We start from the raw sequence: 20,888 nt of genomic DNA, 5'->3' as shown, positions 1-20,888 counted from the left end.
TTTCTTTGTGATTAGTACGGTCTTAACTTCTAGAACTATCTACAGACAAACCGTTTAAGAGACCACACTCTAGCTAAAGTAGAGATTTCAAACACCACCCTCCATAGGAGGAGAGGACTTTCACTCTATAGATAAAATATCCAAGAAACTATTTCTTTCTTATTATTAATCTAAAACAAAAGAAATAACAAAAAATGTAAATGATACATGACAAAATAGTAAAATATAGCTTAGAAACGTAAATTCACTCTATCATGAATTAAGTCCATTGAATTATGATATCTAATCATACATGATCATGACCCTATCAAATTTAAAAACCATTAATTAATTGCATATGCACCCAAACCTAATTAATTAAAGAAAGGATCATTATCAATATACGAACTGAATGCATGCTCATCATGACTTGTTTTTTGTACTAGCTGGCCGGTTACTTGCTCTCTCGATATATCAGCTTATCAACCTCGATCGATTGTAATTTAGAAATGAAAACGACACCTTAACCAATCAATATTTGAAAGTTCCAGTTGAACAGTGTTAGATGGCTTGCAAGTTGCATGCTCAATTATTAGTACTTAAGATAATATATATTATTAGAACTTGTCAATAAACTCTTTTTTTTTTTTTCCAAGTGGCCGGTTATACGTTTATTTAATTGCATGGTTTAAATGGAAAATAATTATATATATTGTTAGACAGGATTACTAAGTTTCCGACGTGGACCAGTAAATTAATGAATTGCTTACTCAAATAATACCAAGACATTAATATTAATCGATCGTCACCACATTAATTTCAACACATTATAATTGAGGGCTAATATATATATATATATATATATATATATGTGTGTGTGTGTCTTAATTTCAACCGCCGAGAACATTAATAAATGTATTTCTTTCCTTGTAACTTTAATATATATAGTATATATATAAGATGGATATTGTAGGATGACAATTCAGTACTAGCGCCTACAACATCAGCAATGAGTTTGAATGCACACTTCTGACTTGGTACTATTAATTAATTAATTAACCACGGCAGCTAGCTAGTTTCATACTTATTATAATACGAGTCGTATTGGGTACTCTTAAACTTGTTATGCTCTGTGGATTTAGTCATATTAAGTAGGCTGAATGATCTCAAGGGTAATTAATTATAGTACTGAACGGCATAATGATCGATGTTGATTGAAAAGCTAGTTGGAGAACCAATCAAAGCTAAAAATGTTGGAAGTTTCATATGAGGAAATGAGAAGTTGAACAGCAAGGTAGCTGAACCAAGATTGGTCATGATCTGAGCGCGTTTGAATTCATGCAGCTAGCAGCTGGTTGCGTGCTGTAGCTCAGCTATATACAGACCAACATGATGAATATTGACAAGAAAAATATTAGTGAAATCCCGTTTAATTTTATTGTTTATATATTTTAATTTTTTTTCTACTTAATTGTTAAACAAGTGATTATTAATAAAATTATATATTTTTTAATTTTTTTCTTAATATTTAAAACTGTTAAAAAAATACTTGAAATAAAATTAAAAAAATAATAACAATAAATTTATAACTAGTGATACAGTAAACGTTGGACGGCTGGCTAGCACCATCCATATTTAAAATTCATTTACGCGTCCTAGCTAGCTCTTACTTGGAATGGTATCATGTCATTTTCAGTTTCCCCAGCTCCCTAGCTAACTCTACATGATGCTTCTTTTTCTTCTGAATAGTATAGATCTTGTGGAATCTGTTGGTTTTAAACCTCATCATGATAGCTATGAAGAAAATCGCCTTCCACCCAAAAGGACAGGACAGGATATGGGTTGCTCACAGGATACACATAAAAAGGATCCTACATTGGTTTACCTTTTCTCCCACACTATCACTATACTAGCATGTTCATGGAATATGACAGAGCGTTATAATCAAAGTCAAAAATACTCTCTCTCTCTCTCTCTCTAAAGTTGGCTTTGCGCCATTGAATTGCCTCAAGTGTTTATGTATATATGGAATGGATTCAAGACTTTTTAAGAACATTTCAAAACATTAATGGATGGCAAGTGTGGAATAGGGAGATGCTGTCGTGACCTAGCCAACGCATAGAAAATAAATACAAATACTAGACAGCTTCAAATCTTTTAAAAATCACATCTATCTACTTTCTAGAAATCAGAACTCATTACTTATTAAAGAAAAATAAGAATTCATTGACAACAAATAAATTATACCTTGTTGTCTTATCAGCTACATCTGTATTAATATTTCTTCTTTCTATACCTTTTTTTTTTGTAATTCCTAGTAGTTTCTATATATCGTTGTAGGGTTCAATATATTAGTAGTTGTGGGCTTAGATCTTATATATATACCTACAATGATATGTTATGACGACAGCATACGGGCCTCTAATCACCCCCAAAAAAACTAATTGACATGAAAACTAGACATATGCAACTTCCCATGTATTTTTTTTAATGGGCACAGAGAGTAATAAAGTTCAGACTAATCAGGTAATTCGATGGTCCCTATAAATTATCTACACCAAATAGAATTTGAATCTTAGATTTTGAGGTGGCATATCACCAAAATCAAGACGTATACCACTTGAGCCAAACCTAGGTATTTACAGTTTTCCGTGTATACAATATGCATTTCTTTGTTTTATTTTCTGGTTTAATTAAAAAGGGGGTATTAATCTTTTTTTCCTCCATTAGTTAGCTCCCCAAACACATGCAATGACTCATATACAAGTCAAACAGTGCAAAAACTTGGGAATAAAGATAGAATAATTCTAAGAAAACTGCTACGTACGGTCCCCCCCCCGCGCGACTCCTTTGCAATCCTAATTAATGAATTGACTAAATTGTCCCTATTTTTATCATTGAATTGACTAAGTTGTCCATGTTTCTAAAACTAACTAAACCCAGAAAATTGAAAATCGAAGGCAATTTTTTTTCCCGTGTCATCGACGACCTCCTCTGACCCAATCTCCTCCACCATCGATGACCACCCTCGACCTAATCTCCTCCACCATCGACGTGAAAGCTCTGGCATGAAAGCTCAAGTACGAATTGTCCACATATGGGTTCGATATCCCACAGACATGAGTGTAAGCTCCCAAAGCATATTGGGTATGCTCAATGGAAGCACCTTGGATCCAGGAATTTCAGACTAGTTCACAGATATCTCAATCAATGGGATATTAAACCACTTGCATAGAAACACTAACTCAACATCAAAACACCACCTGCATAATATCCATGTTGGAAGTGAGTTCCCACACACTGAGAATGAGGGGAAAACATATTCAGAACACATTGTTTAGGGGTGAGGTAGAGGTAAAGGGTATTGTAGTAAATCGTGAGAAGCAAGCAAGACCACATTGCTTTTTCAAGATGAACTCCAACGGGACGACCTACTCCACCATTGACGGAGTCACATACTCCACTGCCAACTACCGCCTTGGCCACCATCGATGGAAAGCAGCAAATTGCCCAATCGATAGATTCGTAGTTCTCTTCTCCTCCACTGCCCATCGCCGGCCTCCTCCACAGAGTCGAAGTGCTATTCTCCTCCGCTTCCAATCGTTGGCATCCTCCACCATCGACAAAGCAGCTAAGGAAAATCTGACCCATCGATTTGTGTATATGTAAGTTTTTTTCCCTCTCTGTGAGCTGCTATTAATGCAACTACCATGAGAGGCATTGCCTGGAGGAACCATGGCCATGAGGAGGATGACGGTGGTTCATTCGCCATTTTCAAAAAGAGAGAGTTTGTGTGTAAAGCCAGCAAGCGGGGGGTTTTGAAATGAAAAAATCTATTCATCATCCCAACTTCAATCATCTTCCCATCATCTCATGATGGGGCATTAGATGATAGGTTTATAAGTGAAATGTAATAAATAATTTTCAATCACCTAATGCCACATCATAGGATGATGAAAGTTGAAATGATAAGTAGCATTATTTTTAAAATTCACCTAAATGGTTCGTTTCGTTTAAGAGGTCAGCATATGCAGTCCCCCTATCAGGGAGACCCCGCGCATGACCTGATGTGGAGAGAAGAAACAACTCGTTTCATTAACTTTGGGACCAACCATAGCCTGCTACTGAAACGATGCGTAGAAGAGATGAGCTTGAGGCATACATGCGTAGGGCTATCCCTTTACACTTGTAAGTTTTCTTCTATCTCTATATGCAAGAGAGAGGGGAAGAGAGACAAAAAGTGAGCTTAGCTTTTTCCTCCGGCTATGTGGAGTGTAGATCTCAGCAACGATCCAGCTTGATGGGTGAAAGGGCATAGGGCTCCGGCGTACATGGTAGCTACGGAGGGAAAGAAGAGATTTGGAGCCGATCTGTAGGTGCAATTTGCCAAGCTGCTTAAATATTATTAACAATCTGCCCGCGTTAACAAAAGCCACACAATGATTGCAAATGACAAAAGCACTTAGACGAAGCTCATGGGGAGAGCTTGTCAATGCTGACTTAGTTCGCTACTTGTTGACATTGTGTTTCGCGGGCCTGGGCAAATTCACACCCCCGGTGCCGCAACGTGAATTATTTGGAGCCTCCGGCAGTGTTTCAGTGCAACTGTACGGTGGCATTTCATACGTCGATGGCAGTAAATGGAAAATAAATACTGTGAAAGTAAAAAGAGACGACACAAGATTTACGTGGTTCGGCAATATGCCTATGTACACGGGGGTTTTGAGGAGGGAAGACTCTCATATAATATATATTTGTTTACAATCACTCACGGATCCTCATATCTCACTGTTTAGAGAAAGTTGGAGCTCTTCCTATCTGTATATTTCCATTGATTCATTCGTCCAGATGGTCTCTTTTTCATCAGTTCAGAAGAAGTCATCTTTAATGCAATCTGGGTGTCCCCTTTTATAGGCTTGTCTGCCCCCTACTGTACATGACAACCTGCTCTGAGTCGGCAAATTTCTTTTGCGTGAACTATTTGCCTTCTTCCCCTGATCTTTCGACACTTCATAGCCTTTCACATCCCCCTTGTCCCCTTCTTATTCCTTCCTGGCCCTCCTGACATGTGCAGCCCTTATGTCCCACTCACGTCCCTTCTTATCCCTTCATGTCCCCCTTTAGTCTTTAGTAAAAGTTTGGTGGGCTAGGCCCTAATTTTGTGGGCTATGGAAATTTTTTCCCTCTGCACTACCGATTGAGCTTTGAAAGTTTCATGGAAAAGTAGTTGCCAAGTCAATATTTTTACTTCCTTTTTACTCTTTGCGGTTTATTGAGATTTGAAAGTGGTATGGATGGAAGAATAATTCTAAACGCAGGCAGTGTTGCAACAGATCTAGGACGAGAGCTGTGGGGAGAACCAAGGACGAGAGAGTGGGGAGGATGAAATTTGTGTTGACCGCACTAAGAGAGACCTGAAAACCGACAGTGGTGGAGGAGAAGAGATCCAGTCAACGTCGGCGGATGGATCTATAAAATAACCAGAACGAAGATCCAATAATTGGCAATTGGCAGGAAGTGAGAGGGTCCAAAAATGATCCAATAATATAAATAAGTAAAGAAATTATATTAATATGTCAACATAGAGAATATATCGGCAAAATTTAATTACCAATAAAAATTTAAAATTAAATTCGGATTCCGTCTAAGAAAAAGAAAAAAGAAAAAAAATAACAAAGGGTAATGCTCATCGCGTAAACGCGTAGGGGTATTATACTAGGCTGCAAACAACATCACTCCGCACGCGGTCAGACCAAAGCCAGAAGGCAAGGGAATTTTCTCTTTTTTTTTTTTTACCAACACCTGCCTCGCTTGTTTTCTTCCCAAACTCTTCCTCCTTCGTCCTCCTCCAAATTAATTTCTTATCCAACCCAGAAAAAGAAAATGGATGCCATAGACTCAGTCTTCGACCCCCTCAGAGAATTCTCCAAGGATAGCGCCCGCCTCGTTAAGCGCTGCCACAAGCCCGACCGCAAAGGTAATCCCAAAACTTGAAAAAAAAAAAAAAAATTCATCTTTTGCTGTAGCTTTGAATTTTGGATCCGATCTTGGAATTATATGTTTTCTGATATGGGCCTTTTTCGGATTCCTTTGATGGGCTTGATTGCGCTGCCTGGTTCTGTAGAGTTTACAAAGGTTGCGTTCCGTACTGCGATTGGGTTCGTGGTGATGGGGTTCGTTGGGTTCTTTGTGAAGCTGATCTTCATCCCCATCAACAACATCATTGTTGGGTCCGGTTAAATTAGGTATGGTTCATCCAGTTATCATTTTTTTGATGTACTTTTCTTATGGTTAGAGATCCTGTTTTTGAAGGTGTATGTTGTGAAGGTTATAAGAATTATTGTTAGATTACACATTCACCCAGTGAGTTCTGGACCCACGATCTCACGCACATCCTGTTCTTACAACAAGGAAGCGCTATCTGAGCTAGATATGCTTCCTGAGAACAATTTTAAGAAAACTGTGATTCCCGCATTCCGACGTTCAAAGAGGATCGAGATTAATTCGGGTTTTGCACTTTGATTTGTTTTCTTGCTGATTTAATATCGGAAAAAACGAGAAGTTTGGATGGTAACTCTTCTGTTAGCTGCACCTAACATCAATGGCCATTAGGCCAATGGTATCACTATATAAGAATGAGGTTGTCGGCAAAGTCAAGAGGTTTAAGTTCCCATACACTTTGTTTTATATTCTTTTATTAGGTTATGGAACAGGAGCTTGATATTTGAGCTATTATTGAATGGCTTAGTTGTATGGGACTATCTCTCAATGAGACCAGTAGAAGTTTCCAAACTTTTCAGATCCCCTTTGCTTTGTTTTGGTCTCCGGTTGCAGGGCTAATGTTCATCCCCGTGGTGGATGCATTTAATAATGGAATTACCCTGAAGATATAACATTTTACTTTTATCAAAACTATTTTGCTTTCTTCTCTGTGAAGGATAAGTATCAAGGATATTGAGTGGGTTATGTATGTTTGATGGTACCCAAGTTTGATTGCCTTTTTGTGAATGTTATTTCTTAAAAAACTTTGTTCAATCTGCAGGTCATTTGGGACTGCAGGCCCACAAAATGGATGCGGTAAAGTAGTCAACACACAAGGGGGAACGAAGATCCATGATTTTGTGGGTTTTACCTTTTTTCAGAAAAATACCTTAGCAGCTATGTCATATTCTCAGAGTAGATATGAGTAAAGTTTTACGTCTTTAATCGTAGTTTCTGATGGATGTATGTTCAGATTCGTTTGGTATCCTTACAATGGAAAGATGATTCCCTCTCTTATTTTTTGCCCTTGTTTGGTTGATGGTTTGAAGATTATAGCAACAATTAATTGAAAATATGGCAGTGAATTCTGGATTGAAGCATGTAGTTGCTTGATAACGGGCTGGTTGGGTTATAAGTAGTTTAACATAAGGGAAAGCAGAATGCACATTTGAGGCACATTAGCAGCGGGTACTTCTCCTGTTCGATCCTGTTCGAGCCGGGGTTTGAAACCAAACTTCTCCTCGAGAGGATAGATGGGGCGATTCCTCTTTTTTCCCCTTTCAAACAAATTGAAATGATTGAAGTTTTTTTATTTTGATTCGTGCCTAATCTTCATACGATTCCCATTGTTTACTACAGGTCAACAGTACTTTATGTGTCTTGATAAAAAAAAAAAAAAAATTATCAAATTCTGTAGGTAATAGATGATTGTAGATTATTTATTATATTTTAGTTAAGAATTTATCATGATATTATGAAATGACAAAAAAAATGATGATGAAAAAATAGAACTCACATTTGCAAAGTTGGGGCAAGTGCTCACAGCTACACTACTCGATATCAATGATTTAGCCTATACCAAAGCGAGAATATCAAGATGGAGAACCGTCTTTCAGATTCCAGAATTAGCAAATGATATGTCTATCTGTCGCATCAACAACAGAAGCCAATACTTGTTGAGATTGAGCAGTAATGCCTTCCATTCTTGCTTTCTTGCGTTCACGTTGCAGTCTGAAGTCCTCTCTCTTCCTTGCTCTGTAACTGTTGGGGCTCTGATCTGGCTGTATTTCTCGTGGATAAGCAATCCTTAGTAGTCCAGGTCACTCTGGAATGTGTAGTTCTTTCAAACAAGAGATCCAAGGTTTAAAAGCTTAAATGCCGACCTTCTTCCGGTCAGGTCCAAGCTTATCAAATTTTACGAGTCCATCAATCAACGAGAAGATGGTGTGGTCCTTGCCAAGCTGGATGTTCTTCCCTGCATGGAACTGAAATATTGCAAACTGGAATTTCAGATGTCATGTACTCGGGGGATATCATAAATTACAAGTCCTGGTGTTTCTAATAGGGTAGCCTGAAAGTATAGTGTAAAGAGGTGGGAAACTAGGATGACAGTGGTATGCCTGTTGTCCCACTAAGGAAGTTCATGCGATTCATTGTGTTCCTATTAGTACCGTCTTTCTATATTCTACATAGTTTCACGATCATAAGCAGAGGCAAGTAAATGCATCGTGTAGCACCCATGAACCAACTCACCGAAGGGACATTCTTCACACAAAGTTCCCAGTCCTAATTTTGGCGCTAGCATAACAATGTCCATTTTCATGGGCAGCCCCACAGAATGCTACAAGCCCTTTAGTGCTGGAAAGGATTAATTATCCATCCATTATCTATGTCCGAAATGTAGCTTCCAGTTCCCACGACTGGTTTGCAAGCCACAAAGCTAGCTCAAATCAATTTCTCCTCGAAACTACTAATTATCACCAACCATGCGACACTCAATTAGAAAGAGTATCCTCCCTGATATCATGATCAAACCATGGACATCATGGTTGGAATCAAATGCCTTGTATTCAAAAAGTTAAAAATTAAGATTACAACTCGAGCTTCTTTGTAATCATTACAATGCCAATTCCACCTAGGTAGGCTAGTTAGGAACCATTGTGGGACTTTTGACACTCAAATGCATAGTTATCATACTCATTCAACTCCATCAACTTAGTGGAGCCTTATAGATCTAGCCAATTCCCAAGGAACAAATTTTAGTACCTTTTTTTTCCCAATTATATCACCATGAAGCATCGTATCCCAGCTGAGAAAATATTGACCTTTTAAAGACGTGGGATTGCATCTTAACCATATGCTATGTGAATAGTATACACAATGGACATCGCAGAACCGAATTCAGAGTTGATTGAAATAGTATATTATCTTCTCAAACGCAACACATCTTTTAGAACATGGAGGGTATATATATACACCTTGGTCCCGTGCTGGCAAACGATGATGGAGCCGAGCTTGGTGGCCCGATCGCCGTAGATCTTGATGCTGAGTCTTTGGCCTCTGGAGTCCGGGCCGTTCTTGGTGCTCCCGGCTCCATTCTTGTGCGCATTTTGAATGGTCAATGGTAAACTCACGGAGGTTGGCTTGGGTCGACCCACCACTCGTATGGAACCCAAGTCGCCCGCGACGAAAGTTTACGAGGAAGAGCTCGGAGAAACTAAGGTGAGCCCTCTGAATGCTCCAGATTGATTAAGACTTACAGCCATTTTATTTTACAGATTTTCTTATTTCTTTCGTGAAATTTAGTCGAAAACGGTTCTGGAGGAAGACGAAGAGCGAGTGCGCCGGTGGCAATCCTATCTTCGGAGTCGGAGACTAATGACTCCCACATACGACACAAGACGGCATGTCGTTGTGTCACATTTATTGGGTCGGGCCGTGTCGTAAAGTGGTATATAATATTATAAGATCTATCTTATATCCTTCTTGCTTCTTTACTTTTTGTCCCGTGAAATAATATACATTAAATGAGCCCACTTTGAAATGAGTAATGTAAACTCTCATTTTATTCTAATCACTTGGTAAATTAACACTTCAAATGGGGTCCGTTTCCTCATATTAATACAGTTGTGAATAGATGTCTTAATTTTTTATTTTTTAAAGTAACTTGAAAAATGGATGAATTCTTGAACTTCCTTAGAAGGAAAAGGAAAAAAAGTTTTTCCAAGGCAGGATAAGATCATATCTTACATGCTAGCATGTAACACCACTTAAAATCAATCATCCAAAGAATATATACAGCAAGCTTTTAAAGTAAATTAAGGTTAAGGGAGAGGGAGATCAGGGGTTGCTGTTGAGCAGACTTTCTGTCAAAATCACTTTCATTGTTGGGATAATATTGTTGAAATCAATATTCTACGTACTCTTTCATGTTCTTTAAATCTCATAGATCAGGAAACATTAATTTGGTTTCTTTTTATGAATGTGCCTCATGACTTTAATAAGACATGAGTTGCCTTGTCTTCATCGTCAAATATCAACACATGAAATGGCTAGAAAAGTATATCCCACTTAACAATATTGGAAATATATGTTTGATGATGCATCTCATCTCCCATTTCTTTTTCTTTGTTACCTTGTGATCTGATCTTACTGTGAACTAACTTAATTACTTTTCATGTCATCCAAAAAACTGAAGCAGACATGCCCTCTTGGGTGACAGTAAGTTAGGCTACCTCGATCCGAATCATAGTAGATGTATGAATTCGACCAGCTGCACCAACAAGCTGCTTTCTTTGCACCAACATTCCTCTTCTATAGCTATTAGCTTCCTCACTCACTGATTAATGATACATGAATATCGAGTTTTATAAAAAAGAAAAAAAAATCATTTATAAATAGCTGTAAATGATACGTATTAAATTTGAGATGATGTCAAATTAGAAGACAAACGTAGAGACTATCAGGATAAGTGATCCTATGGTGCATTTAGACAAACAGCAGGAGAGCAACAATGCACTGCACTCAGCAACTTCAGAGAAGCAGAATCAAGACCCACGTATTGTACAGCAACAGCACAATATTTATTAATTCTAGAATAGCAGAGTTGGAAAATCTGTTATTTCCTCTCCAGTACTTGTAACAAACAATAATATTCTTTTCCTTGTGTATAAATACTCAAATGAAAATACAGAGAAGAATTCATGCATTTCTGTTTTGTTTCAACAGAGACCAGCTAGCTGCATGCTAGAAAAACCCAGAATTATAAGGGAATCACATGACAGGCACCCCCACCATTACTTAACCACCACAATATTTTTTTCTAAATGTTGATTAAGCCTAGCTTGTCCAAACCGACAAAAACAACCTATCACCTACATCAGAACGCACAGATCAGAAATACATATAAAACGTGATGTACAAACGCCTCTTGCACAACATCTTCATCGGCTCCATCGACTTCTCGTTTGTGTACGTTTCTACCAGTTGTAGACGTTTCCGAATTCCGACCCCATACACAGGGATAGAGACAAGCCCGGAAATGAGGACATTTAAGTCAAAGTACGAGATAAATTAGGGGAACTGCCCACGTGTCATTCCACTCTGCGAATTATTCCTCGCTACGCTGCCATGGCATAATAAGGGTCGAGTTCCTTCATCCTTGTCGGTACTTCCTTATATATTACAAAATCGAAGCCCCCACTCTCATTTCATATCGATGAGAGACATGAAGAATAATCATCGCCGTTACGTTCCCGAGAAGTCACGTCTCCTCGCGTTTCTTACGGCCGGCGCCATCACCGCCGCGCTGCTCGTAATAGGCTTGAGCCGAACGTCCAACAACACAACCTCCTTGCTCTGCTCCATGACCGCTACGCACGTCCCCACAGAGGAGTCCACCGATATCCCCACAACGCCGACCCAGCTCCTCGCCGTCCTTCACTACGCCACTTCTCGCGTGGTCCCGCAGCAGTCGTTCGCCGAGATCAAGATCTCCTTCGACGTGCTCCAGTCCCTCGCGCCCTGCAACTTCCTCGTCTTCGGCCTCGGCCACGACTCGCTCATGTGGGATTCGCTCAACCCGCGTGGCAACACGCTGTTCCTCGAAGAGGACCCCAAGTGGGTCCAAACCGTTCTCAAGAGCGCCCCGGTCCTACGCGCCTCCACCGTCCGCTACAGCACGAAACTATCCGAGGCCGACAACCTCCTATCCACGTACAAATCAGAGCCTGACTGTTCCCCCGCCAGCACGCGCCTCCGCGACACGAGGTGCAGGTTAGCTCTAACGATGCTGCCGGAAGAGGTGTACGAGAAGGAGTGGGACTTGATAATGATAGACGCGCCAAGAGGGTATTTCCCAGAGGCGCCGGGGAGGATGGCGGCGATTTATTCGGCGGCGGTGATGGCACGTGCTCGAACTCGGCCTGGGGTGACGCATGTGTTCCTACACGACGTGAATAGGAAGGTGGAGAAGGTATATGCAAGGGAGTTCTTGTGCATGAAGTATAAGGTCAACGGCGTGGGGAGGCTCTGGCACTTTGAGATCCCTCCGGCTTCTAACATGACCGATTTTAGCAGGTTTTGCTGATCAAACGAACCACTTTTTTTATTTTTTTTTTTTCATTTAAATTCTTACAGTTATTAAAATATATACTGTGTATGTTTGAGAGTGAATAATATTATTGATTAATCACTTCAGCAAAACTCATAATCTTTTAATAACTGTTTTGAGGCAAGATTAATTATTTGCAAGAGATATCGATTTACAACCTGCGTCATCTTTATAAATGAAAAATAATTTACGTACAATACTTTTTTTACAACACTTTAACGTAATGATATTTTAAACGAAGAATATTTTTATAAAATAACATTACTTTATAAAAATACACTAATCTCAAAATATTATTATAAAATACATTGTGAAATATGATGGGTGTGTATCATTATTCATTCGTAAATATAGATATGGATTTTTTTATTTTTTATTTTTTGAGTGGAGGAAGAGGTTTCAAACTCTAGAATTTTTTTTTTAGAAGCTAGAAATTATACCAATCAGTTCACAAATATTAATATTTGGTTACAATTATTATTAAGAGATTACAAATGGTGATATTAATAAGTAAGTATTAATCCGTGACCTTACAGCTTATTGACATATATTTATGAGTATCGTATAATTAAGAAAAATAATTAAAGATCAAATTTTCATATTCCAATCCGTTGACTAGAGATGTATTTTAATTAATACTTGTCTTTGTGTTAATATTAATAAAAGATGAATGTTATGTATCATCTACTATTTATTTTCTTTTCTTATACTTATAATAATATTAATAAAAGATAAATGTTATACATCACTTACTATTTATTTTTACATTTTATATTTATAATTTTTTTATAAAATATAAAAATATTTTTTATAAAATATAAAATGTTAATAGTGAATGATGAATAGAATTTTTGTTAATAAAATAAGAATATGACAGCGCAGTAAACGGATAGTTTATACAAAGTACGGCCATTTTGCCGACCATTACTATCATCATTAGTGAGGTATCTTTTTCCAACCAAGGTGTGCGCATGGGAGCATGAAGTAACGGAATTGGCCACCTTAACAGTAAAATCCCACCGTTAAGCTTTGCTCAAACCTGAAGCAATATTTGGTTAACAGGGATAGTAAGAAAAGGACAGTGAAACTCAATGACTGGAGGACATGAGAGTGGGACCCACTCGCCACTACCTTTGGTAGCACTTCGCCATAGAGTTGCAAGCTAAGATCATTGTCCATTTTCTTTAGTTTAATTAAACCACTCACCATTTTTATTTTTATTTTCATTTTATAATAAATAAATCACACCATTTTTCACTGACTTTGACAAAGTTAGTCTGTTCGGGCTAAGATCCGAGATATGATTATAATTTATATGGGTCTGGCATTAGCTGGGGGGGCCTAAAGCAAAACATGAGCCCAAAAGAAAGATCAAATAAAGTGTGCAGAGTGTGGAGAGTGGGATTTGAACCCACGCCCTTTCGGACCAGAACCTTAATCTGGCGCCTTAGACCAACTCGGCCATCTCCACAATTGCTCTTAAAAGTATATACATGAAACCAAGTCCAATTCCAGGATCCATCTTCCACATGCTGTGTATAAATTTAAAAGCAATACCAAACAATGATTTGCTCCAAACTGTCGCATGACCAATGCATTCAACTCCACCCCCACGCTCTGCATGCGTGTTCTATACAATAGTAGAAGCCCTCAAAACCCTAAAATTTGGCTTTGTTTTCAAGTACTAATTAAAGTGTTCAGACAGTCACATCATAATTATGTAGCATTTCAATTGATTCCTATCTCAGATGGTTGAAATGAAAGAGATGGCCCTCCTCGTACAAACACTCCATACTTTTTTTCAGTGAATAATGCTACTTTGACATTTTATATATTTTAATTTATTTTTTTTATTTAATAGTTAAAAAAATAATTATTAATGTACTAATATATTTTTTATATTTTCTAAAAATATTTTAAAATAATAAAAAAATCTAAATTAAAAAATAAATAAATAACTGATTTTGACCTAACAGTAACTTATAGTAAAAAGATATAAACGACAAAGTAACATCGTTTTTTGAGAGATTATATATATAAAAATATATATTTAAAAAATGACACTCTAATTTTATTGATAAATCTTAATTAATAAAATCTCATTGCCGACGTGGAGATAAGAGCCTATGCAAATTCTGGTGCCCCCCCCCCCCCCCCCCCCCCCCCCCCAATCACGAAATAAACTGGAGAAATGCCTACTCCCAAAACCTCGCACAACATACCAATTAAGCTATTTTCAAGTGGTTTGCACTTTCCAACTCCATTCGTGTACGACACATTTCACTGGGGGCATTATCCAATTATGTCATCTCCTTGTCCATGTCGTATCCACTCGGGACTTTAGTAAAAGCTTATCAAATCACTGATTCATTCACACTCGAACCCAATTCATTGCTCCACAGACTCCCGATTCAAAAAAGAAAATCAAAGCACAAAAACCAAAAAAAAAAAAAATGAAAAAAGAAAACAGTCGAGCTCAAAAGTCTTAACATTCCATTATGCATATCACGAGTGATAACTACAACCACCACGAGTGATATTTTAATCCCGAACTACCTTGGCCTAAACAAAGGTGACACCCTTCTTTGAACAATCTCCTGAATCTGTTCAGATGACAAAACCGATGAGCCCCCTTCATAATTGTCATTTTCCATCTGCTGATGCAACTGCAAAAACACAATCTCAGTTAAGGGGGGAAGAGGGAGAGAGAGTTTCTTCCCAAGGATCCACTAAACATGTTATTAATGAATAAATCACACCAATGTGTTTTAACATATTCATACTGCTGCTAAGTAAATTTTAGTTGGGTTCTTTAGCATGGAAGCAGCAGCCTTGAAACTAGAAAATAGCAAGAGTATAGTTCTTGTACAAATAATTTAAGACCGATTGTCAGCATTCCGTATAAGCCAGTTCTAGCTACAAAGTCCAAAAACAGCCATCTACATAATTAATATGAAGTAATGAGTTGGTTTATATACGAAAATAGCTGACACATGATGTGTCTTGCATTTGGTTCAATGAAAAAACCAATCTCCAAGTGCCTTGAGAACCAATTTCTGCCAATGTGAGCTGAAAAGGCATGTACCTTCTCAAGAATTGCAGATTGGTCATCCAAGTGAAATTTGCGCATGTGCTTTAGCATCTCCAGTTGCTAAAAAAAAATAAAATCAACCATCTCTACTTCAGCAACATCTATTTTCAACCAATATTATTCACCAGAAGTATAAGAAATACCTGTTCCTGCAGTTTCTGTTGACTAAGAATTCTTTCTGCAAATTCCTCTGGTCCAAGCTCAGCTTCATCACAGGCCATCTCTTCCCTGTCATTCATTCCATGCTATGAGTACTACTAGCAGAACAAAGATTAATAATAAAAAAAGAAACAACTACTCGTGTATCAATAGAGGAAGCTCTACCTGAAAAACTTATCATTCACATATAAAAGAGGAGTGGTGAGGGAAATGGGCTCTTTTCAAAGTACAGTACTTTGCCAAGCACAAAAGGCCAATATGTAAAAAGTGGTAGAAATTTTACGAGTTGGGTGTGAAAGAAGGCAAGAAAGGAGGAATCCACTTGGGCATGAAAGGAAGGTCAGGATGTCTCACACACAAGAAGTAACGAACAAGATGACTAATCATCATCATTCTACACTTCACATACACACATGCACAGAGGGTATAGTGAACTTACTTTGCAAGAAATCTATAAAAGCGAATCATCAAATCCTGATCATTCTCAAAAACCACATTCACTTTCCCCAGGCATGATAAACCAAACGCTGGATCTGTAGTAGAAAAGAAGATATACTTTTAAAGACAGTACAGAAGTTTGGAATCCTATTATGCTGTAACTTATGTATGGGAACTTCCAGGGGGATAACATTGCAAATGATGTGACCAATTATTGCCTAATTTATTGTCTGTATATATAGCTTCTAATCACAACTGTCATGGATTAAAAACTGACAATTGCATCAACATCTACAACTTAAGATGCACATGGTAAGATTAATGTCATATATTGAGCCTTTACAAATAAACAATCAGATTGATAGAGGCTACGTAATTTCCCTTTTCCTCTTGAAACTACCAAATGCAAAACCAAGTGGTATCATGAAATCCACCAATAAAACTTTATGCATTCAGTATATCTTACTTCACTCAAGTGTGTAATGTTACACTATTTGATTTCTTCACGGAGACCCATGTCGATCACAAAGGGGTAATATCCCATCGTATAGATATTTAGACTCAACTAGTCACAAATTTAAAATGGGTTCAGCAACTTCTCATTAATGCAGAGTGAAGTAAACCACAGGTACCATGTAACTACAGACAAGCAAGCATCACATTTGAACAAATTTAAGTTTCATGCAGTATAAACTAAGCTGACTCTCTTGGTAAATATATCTTTGGTTTGGCAGCACATGCCTGCTGAATGGAGGGAAAGACAAGTTTTCTATTTGAGCAAGACAATCACACCAAAAGAAATGAAAACTTCAAAAACTTTAGTGCACTAGTGAGCATTATAGGCGAGACTTACCAACACCCATCTCCAGAAATATCTCCTCTTGGATTGCAGTGGTTACAGCTACAGCTTCCTGTACAATGTGATAATAATAATATAACTAAGAGCAACTAATTGACGGGATACTTGCCACTTGAAACATCCAAGCGGGGAAACTGTATTTTGACACAGTGGTAGCCTGTGCCACACAGGAGGTAACATACTCCCGAATTATAAACTTTATTTTGAAGAGATCAGTTCTTATGCAATATCGTTTACAGTCAGTCATCCCCTATAAGCCCATAAAAAAGTTGAAAATTGCTTTCCATGTACCGTTATACTAGTCCCATGAAACGATTGATGTCACACTTGCCTTTCAAGCCGTTCTGATAGAGAAGGTATATAGCAGAAATGAAAACTCACAACTTCAACGCGCCTACCTCTAGAGTAATTAAATGAGATGCATTTCCCATATGCTCCTCATATTATTAAAAAAGAGGCCTAAGCAACTAGTCGCATCGCTAAATTCCCATCTCAAAATAACTCAAAAGGCTCGAGACAACAAGTAACCCAAATACTTGTGGTAGGCAGGATTCAAATGAATACTATACTGTACTAACCAAGTTGGTGAGAGAGGGGCATAAAATTACTAAACCAATGACTGAAACAAATTCTGTAAACCCGTTTTCCCCTTTCCAATAATCGAATGCAGACTATAAGATACTAGGTCCAATTGAAACCCAAATTTATAATCATATGAATAGTAAAAAATGACAATAATATACAAATCAACCAACAAGGAAAGCAATGATACGAGGGTAACTCACGTGCTTATCCTCAACAGCGTCTGCAATCCTTTTCTTCACATCTGCAAGTTATTTTCAGAAATCTTATTAATTCAAAAGCAGGTAAATTTATGACCCAAAAGGAAAAACATAGAAGAGCGGAGCCATAAAAATCTGGAAAGGGCACCAGGCAGGGAAGTGAGGAAAGAGAAGCGGTTGAAGAGATGGAGCAACTGTTCTCTAGAGAGGAATCCGGGGCTCTGCAGCTGCGGAGTAGTCGTAGTTGAGACGGCCATTTTTGGACCCCAGAAGCTTTTCCCTGCTCGAATGGTCGTCTTTGACGTGCACACGATTAGATAAAATTCCCGTTATCGATATTCTTCACTTCAGTTTCTGCCAGAACGTTGTCCTTTTCCCCAAACCCAGTGACGAATTGTAAAAAAAGGGCAAAAGGTAGTTTATTCCTCGATATGGAATTTAATGGAACGTAGGGAAAAGGGTAAAGTGGACAACGGGAAATTAACAGTAGTTTCTAAAGTACAGAGGAGAATTTGTTCCAGAAAAATTGACAAGAAACAGAATATTGAAACGAAAGTTAGATATATAGACATGAGAGAACAGCATTTTACGAAAATTTATCCGTATTTTTTCTTATCATTACTAATATACGGGACAGAAAAATGCACAATTTTAGAACAAATAAAAGAACCACACAAATGTTACAAATTCAGAAATCCTCGTCCAACTTGAAAACATGGGTCCCACCGCCGTTACCGTTGAGGCTGGACATGACGGAGGCCTTCTGGTACTCTCCGACCCTCTTTTCGAAGAAATTGGTCTTCCCTTGCAACGAGATCAGCTCCATCCAATCAAACGGGTTCTGAACATTGTAGATCTTTCCGCATCCCAACGCGCCCAATAGCCTATCGGCCACGAACTCGATGTACTGGCTCATCAGCTCTCCGTTCATCCCCACCAACGCGCATGGTAGCGCGTCGCACACGAACTCCCTCTCGATCTCTACCGCGTCGCGGACGATCCCCTTGACGCGCTGCTCACTCAGCTTCTTCCTTAAGATGGCGTATAGCAGGCACGCGAAGTCGCAATGCAGCCCCTCGTCACGGGAGATCAGCTCGTTGGAGAAGGTGAGACCAGGCATCAACCCGCGCTTTTTCAACCAGAATATGGCGCAGAAACTTCCGGAGAAGAAGATCCCTTCGACGCACGCGAAGGCGATGAGACGCTCCGCAAAGGACTCCGAGCCGTCGATCCAGCGCAGGGCCCACTGGGCCTTCTTAGCCACACAGGGGACGGTCTCGATGGCATGGAAGAGGCGGTGCTTCTCATCTGAATCCTTGATGTAGGTCTCCAGCAACAGACTATACATCTCGGAGTGGATATTTTCGATGGCAATCTGGAAGCCGTAGAAGGCGCGGGCCTCGGCAACCTGGACCTCCTTCATGAACCTTCCAGCGAGGTTCTCCAAAACGATGCCATCTGAAGCTGCAAAGAAAGCTAGGACGTGGGAAATAAAGTGTTTCTCGTCGGGGGTGAGGGCTTCCCATTGGCGGAGGTCCTGAGAGAGGTCAACCTCCTCGGCAGTCCAGAAAGAGGCCTCAGCTTTCTTGTACATCTCCCATATTTCGGGGTACTGGATCGGAAACATGCAGAAACGGTCCGGATTCGGAGCGAGAAGCGGCTCTTCTGGAATGGCAGGCATCTTCTTAATAACCGTGATCGAAATATGGAATTAAAATTAGGGTTTTGAATTTTGGGTTGGTTGCAGAGGATCTACGAGAATTGGGTGGATTTATAGACGAGATGACTTTGAATTTGAGATAGAGCGGGGAATTTGAAATTTTTTGTGCGAAAGAGAAGCATGCGGGAGAATGAACCCGGTTTGAAGGATATTTTAGGGTGCGTTTAGTTACCAAACTCACCTCAACTCATCTCAACTCATCATTACAATTTTTTTAAATTCCAACACAAAATATAATAAATAATTAAATTTTTTCAAATTTCAAAATAATAATAATATTAAAAAATAATATTCTAACAATATTTTATCATCACAACTCAACTCACTTCAACATCTAAACACATTCTTAATGATTTAAATGGAGGGTGTATAGGACGGGTTAGTTTGGACAATGGAATTACTACTATTTATTATTATTTTTTATCATTATTAACTAATATTTATTATTTTTTATTATTATTTACAGAATATATGAGATATTCTCATTATCCAAACCTAATCTAATTTTTGTCAAGTAGGAGGAATGTATCCTAGGATGTGGTTGGAATTACTTTCAGAGCATTCATGATATATTAGTCAAAGTTAAATGACACTTTTGATGAATGTGAAATGAATTTGACTTTTGGCTATTTCATTCATATAAATTTTTACATTGGAATAGTTATTTTTTTTATATAACAATAAAATAATATAAAATGAATTTAACTTTATCTATTCATATCAAATCTCCACATTAGATTATCTATTTATTTATTATATAGTAATGAATAATTAATAATTACAAAAAAAAATTAATTTTTTAAATTATTAAATTATTTTATTATATTTTACCATTATACCTATTATATATTAATTAGTAATCATATTCTAATTAAATTATGTTAATTAGTAATAATATTCTAAGAATACGTTTGGATGTTGAAGTGAGTTGAGTTGAATTGATAAAATATTATTAGAATATTATTTATTATTATTATTATTATTTTGAGATTTGAAAAAGTTGAATTGTTTATTATATTTTGTGTTGAAATTTGAAAAAATTGTAATGATGAGTTGAAATGAATTGAGATGAGTTGTGTTTCCAAACAAAACCTAAGCATATAGACATCTTAAGGGTGTGTGTGGATGTTGAAGTGAGTTGAGTTGAGTTGAGTTGTGATGATAAAATATTGTTAGAATATTATTTTTTAATATTATTATTATTTTGAAATTTGAAAAAGTTGAATTGTTTTTATATTTTGTATTGGGATTTGAAAAAGTTGTAATGATGAGTTGATATGAGTTTGGTAACCAAACGCACCCTAAAAGTTAATTTACTTGAAGTCGTGCCCTCCAAATATCAACTGGTAATATTACTTTCATTCAATTTGAAAGTAGACATGAAAGCAAAAATAAATAAATGATAAAATATACATTTAGCGTATTCATAGTAACTAGTAAATTTAAAAATGATTTTGGTATTCACTATAGTTAAAGTCTAAATATTT

General features: G+C 37.7%; 4 protein-coding genes and 1 non-coding gene across 5 annotated transcripts; 2 read left to right on the top strand and 3 right to left on the bottom strand.

The window, feature by feature from the left end:
* The first annotated feature begins 5,693 nt into the window (after nucleotides 1-5,693).
* On the top strand, nucleotides 5,694-7,337 carry LOC121249061 (protein transport protein Sec61 subunit gamma-like). Its single transcript, XM_041147714.1, has 3 exons — nucleotides 5,694-5,956; nucleotides 6,104-6,224; nucleotides 7,022-7,337. Exons 1-2 carry the CDS (start codon nucleotides 5,863-5,865, stop codon nucleotides 6,217-6,219), a joined length of 210 nt encoding a protein of 69 aa, XP_041003648.1. The 5' UTR covers nucleotides 5,694-5,862; the 3' UTR covers nucleotides 6,220-6,224; nucleotides 7,022-7,337.
* A 3,857-nt stretch (nucleotides 7,338-11,194) lies between these two features.
* Nucleotides 11,195-12,530, top strand: LOC121249059 (probable methyltransferase At1g27930). The gene has a single exon (XM_041147712.1). It carries the CDS (start codon nucleotides 11,459-11,461, stop codon nucleotides 12,326-12,328), a length of 870 nt encoding a protein of 289 aa, XP_041003646.1. The 5' UTR covers nucleotides 11,195-11,458; the 3' UTR covers nucleotides 12,329-12,530.
* A 1,212-nt stretch (nucleotides 12,531-13,742) lies between these two features.
* Nucleotides 13,743-13,823, bottom strand: TRNAL-AAG. Its single transcript has one exon. It is a non-coding gene; the product is annotated as a tRNA-Leu (tRNA).
* A 1,008-nt stretch (nucleotides 13,824-14,831) lies between these two features.
* Nucleotides 14,832-18,477, bottom strand: LOC121249060. The gene is made up of 7 exons (XM_041147713.1): nucleotides 17,830-18,477; nucleotides 17,685-17,725; nucleotides 16,894-16,951; nucleotides 16,042-16,135; nucleotides 15,587-15,671; nucleotides 15,438-15,503; nucleotides 14,832-15,018 (listed from the first exon to the last, which is right to left on the bottom strand). The coding sequence occupies exons 1-7, from the start codon at nucleotides 17,936-17,938 to the stop codon at nucleotides 14,905-14,907; spliced, it is 567 nt and encodes a 188-aa protein (XP_041003647.1). The 5' UTR covers nucleotides 17,939-18,477; the 3' UTR covers nucleotides 14,832-14,904.
* On the bottom strand, nucleotides 18,224-19,539 carry LOC121249057 (ribonucleoside-diphosphate reductase small chain). The gene has a single exon (XM_041147711.1). The coding sequence runs from the start codon at nucleotides 19,360-19,362 to the stop codon at nucleotides 18,370-18,372; it is 993 nt and encodes a 330-aa protein (XP_041003645.1). The 5' UTR covers nucleotides 19,363-19,539; the 3' UTR covers nucleotides 18,224-18,369.
* Between the last annotated feature and the right edge of the window lie 1,349 nt (nucleotides 19,540-20,888).

The sequence above is a fragment of the Juglans microcarpa x Juglans regia genome, chromosome 2D (genome assembly GCF_004785595.1).
Source record: "Juglans microcarpa x Juglans regia isolate MS1-56 chromosome 2D, Jm3101_v1.0, whole genome shotgun sequence".
In the NCBI taxonomy this organism is placed as follows: domain Eukaryota; kingdom Viridiplantae; phylum Streptophyta; class Magnoliopsida; order Fagales; family Juglandaceae; genus Juglans; species Juglans microcarpa x Juglans regia.
The sequence above is the reverse complement of the archived record's forward strand: the minus strand, read 5'-3'. Positions and strand labels throughout refer to the sequence as shown.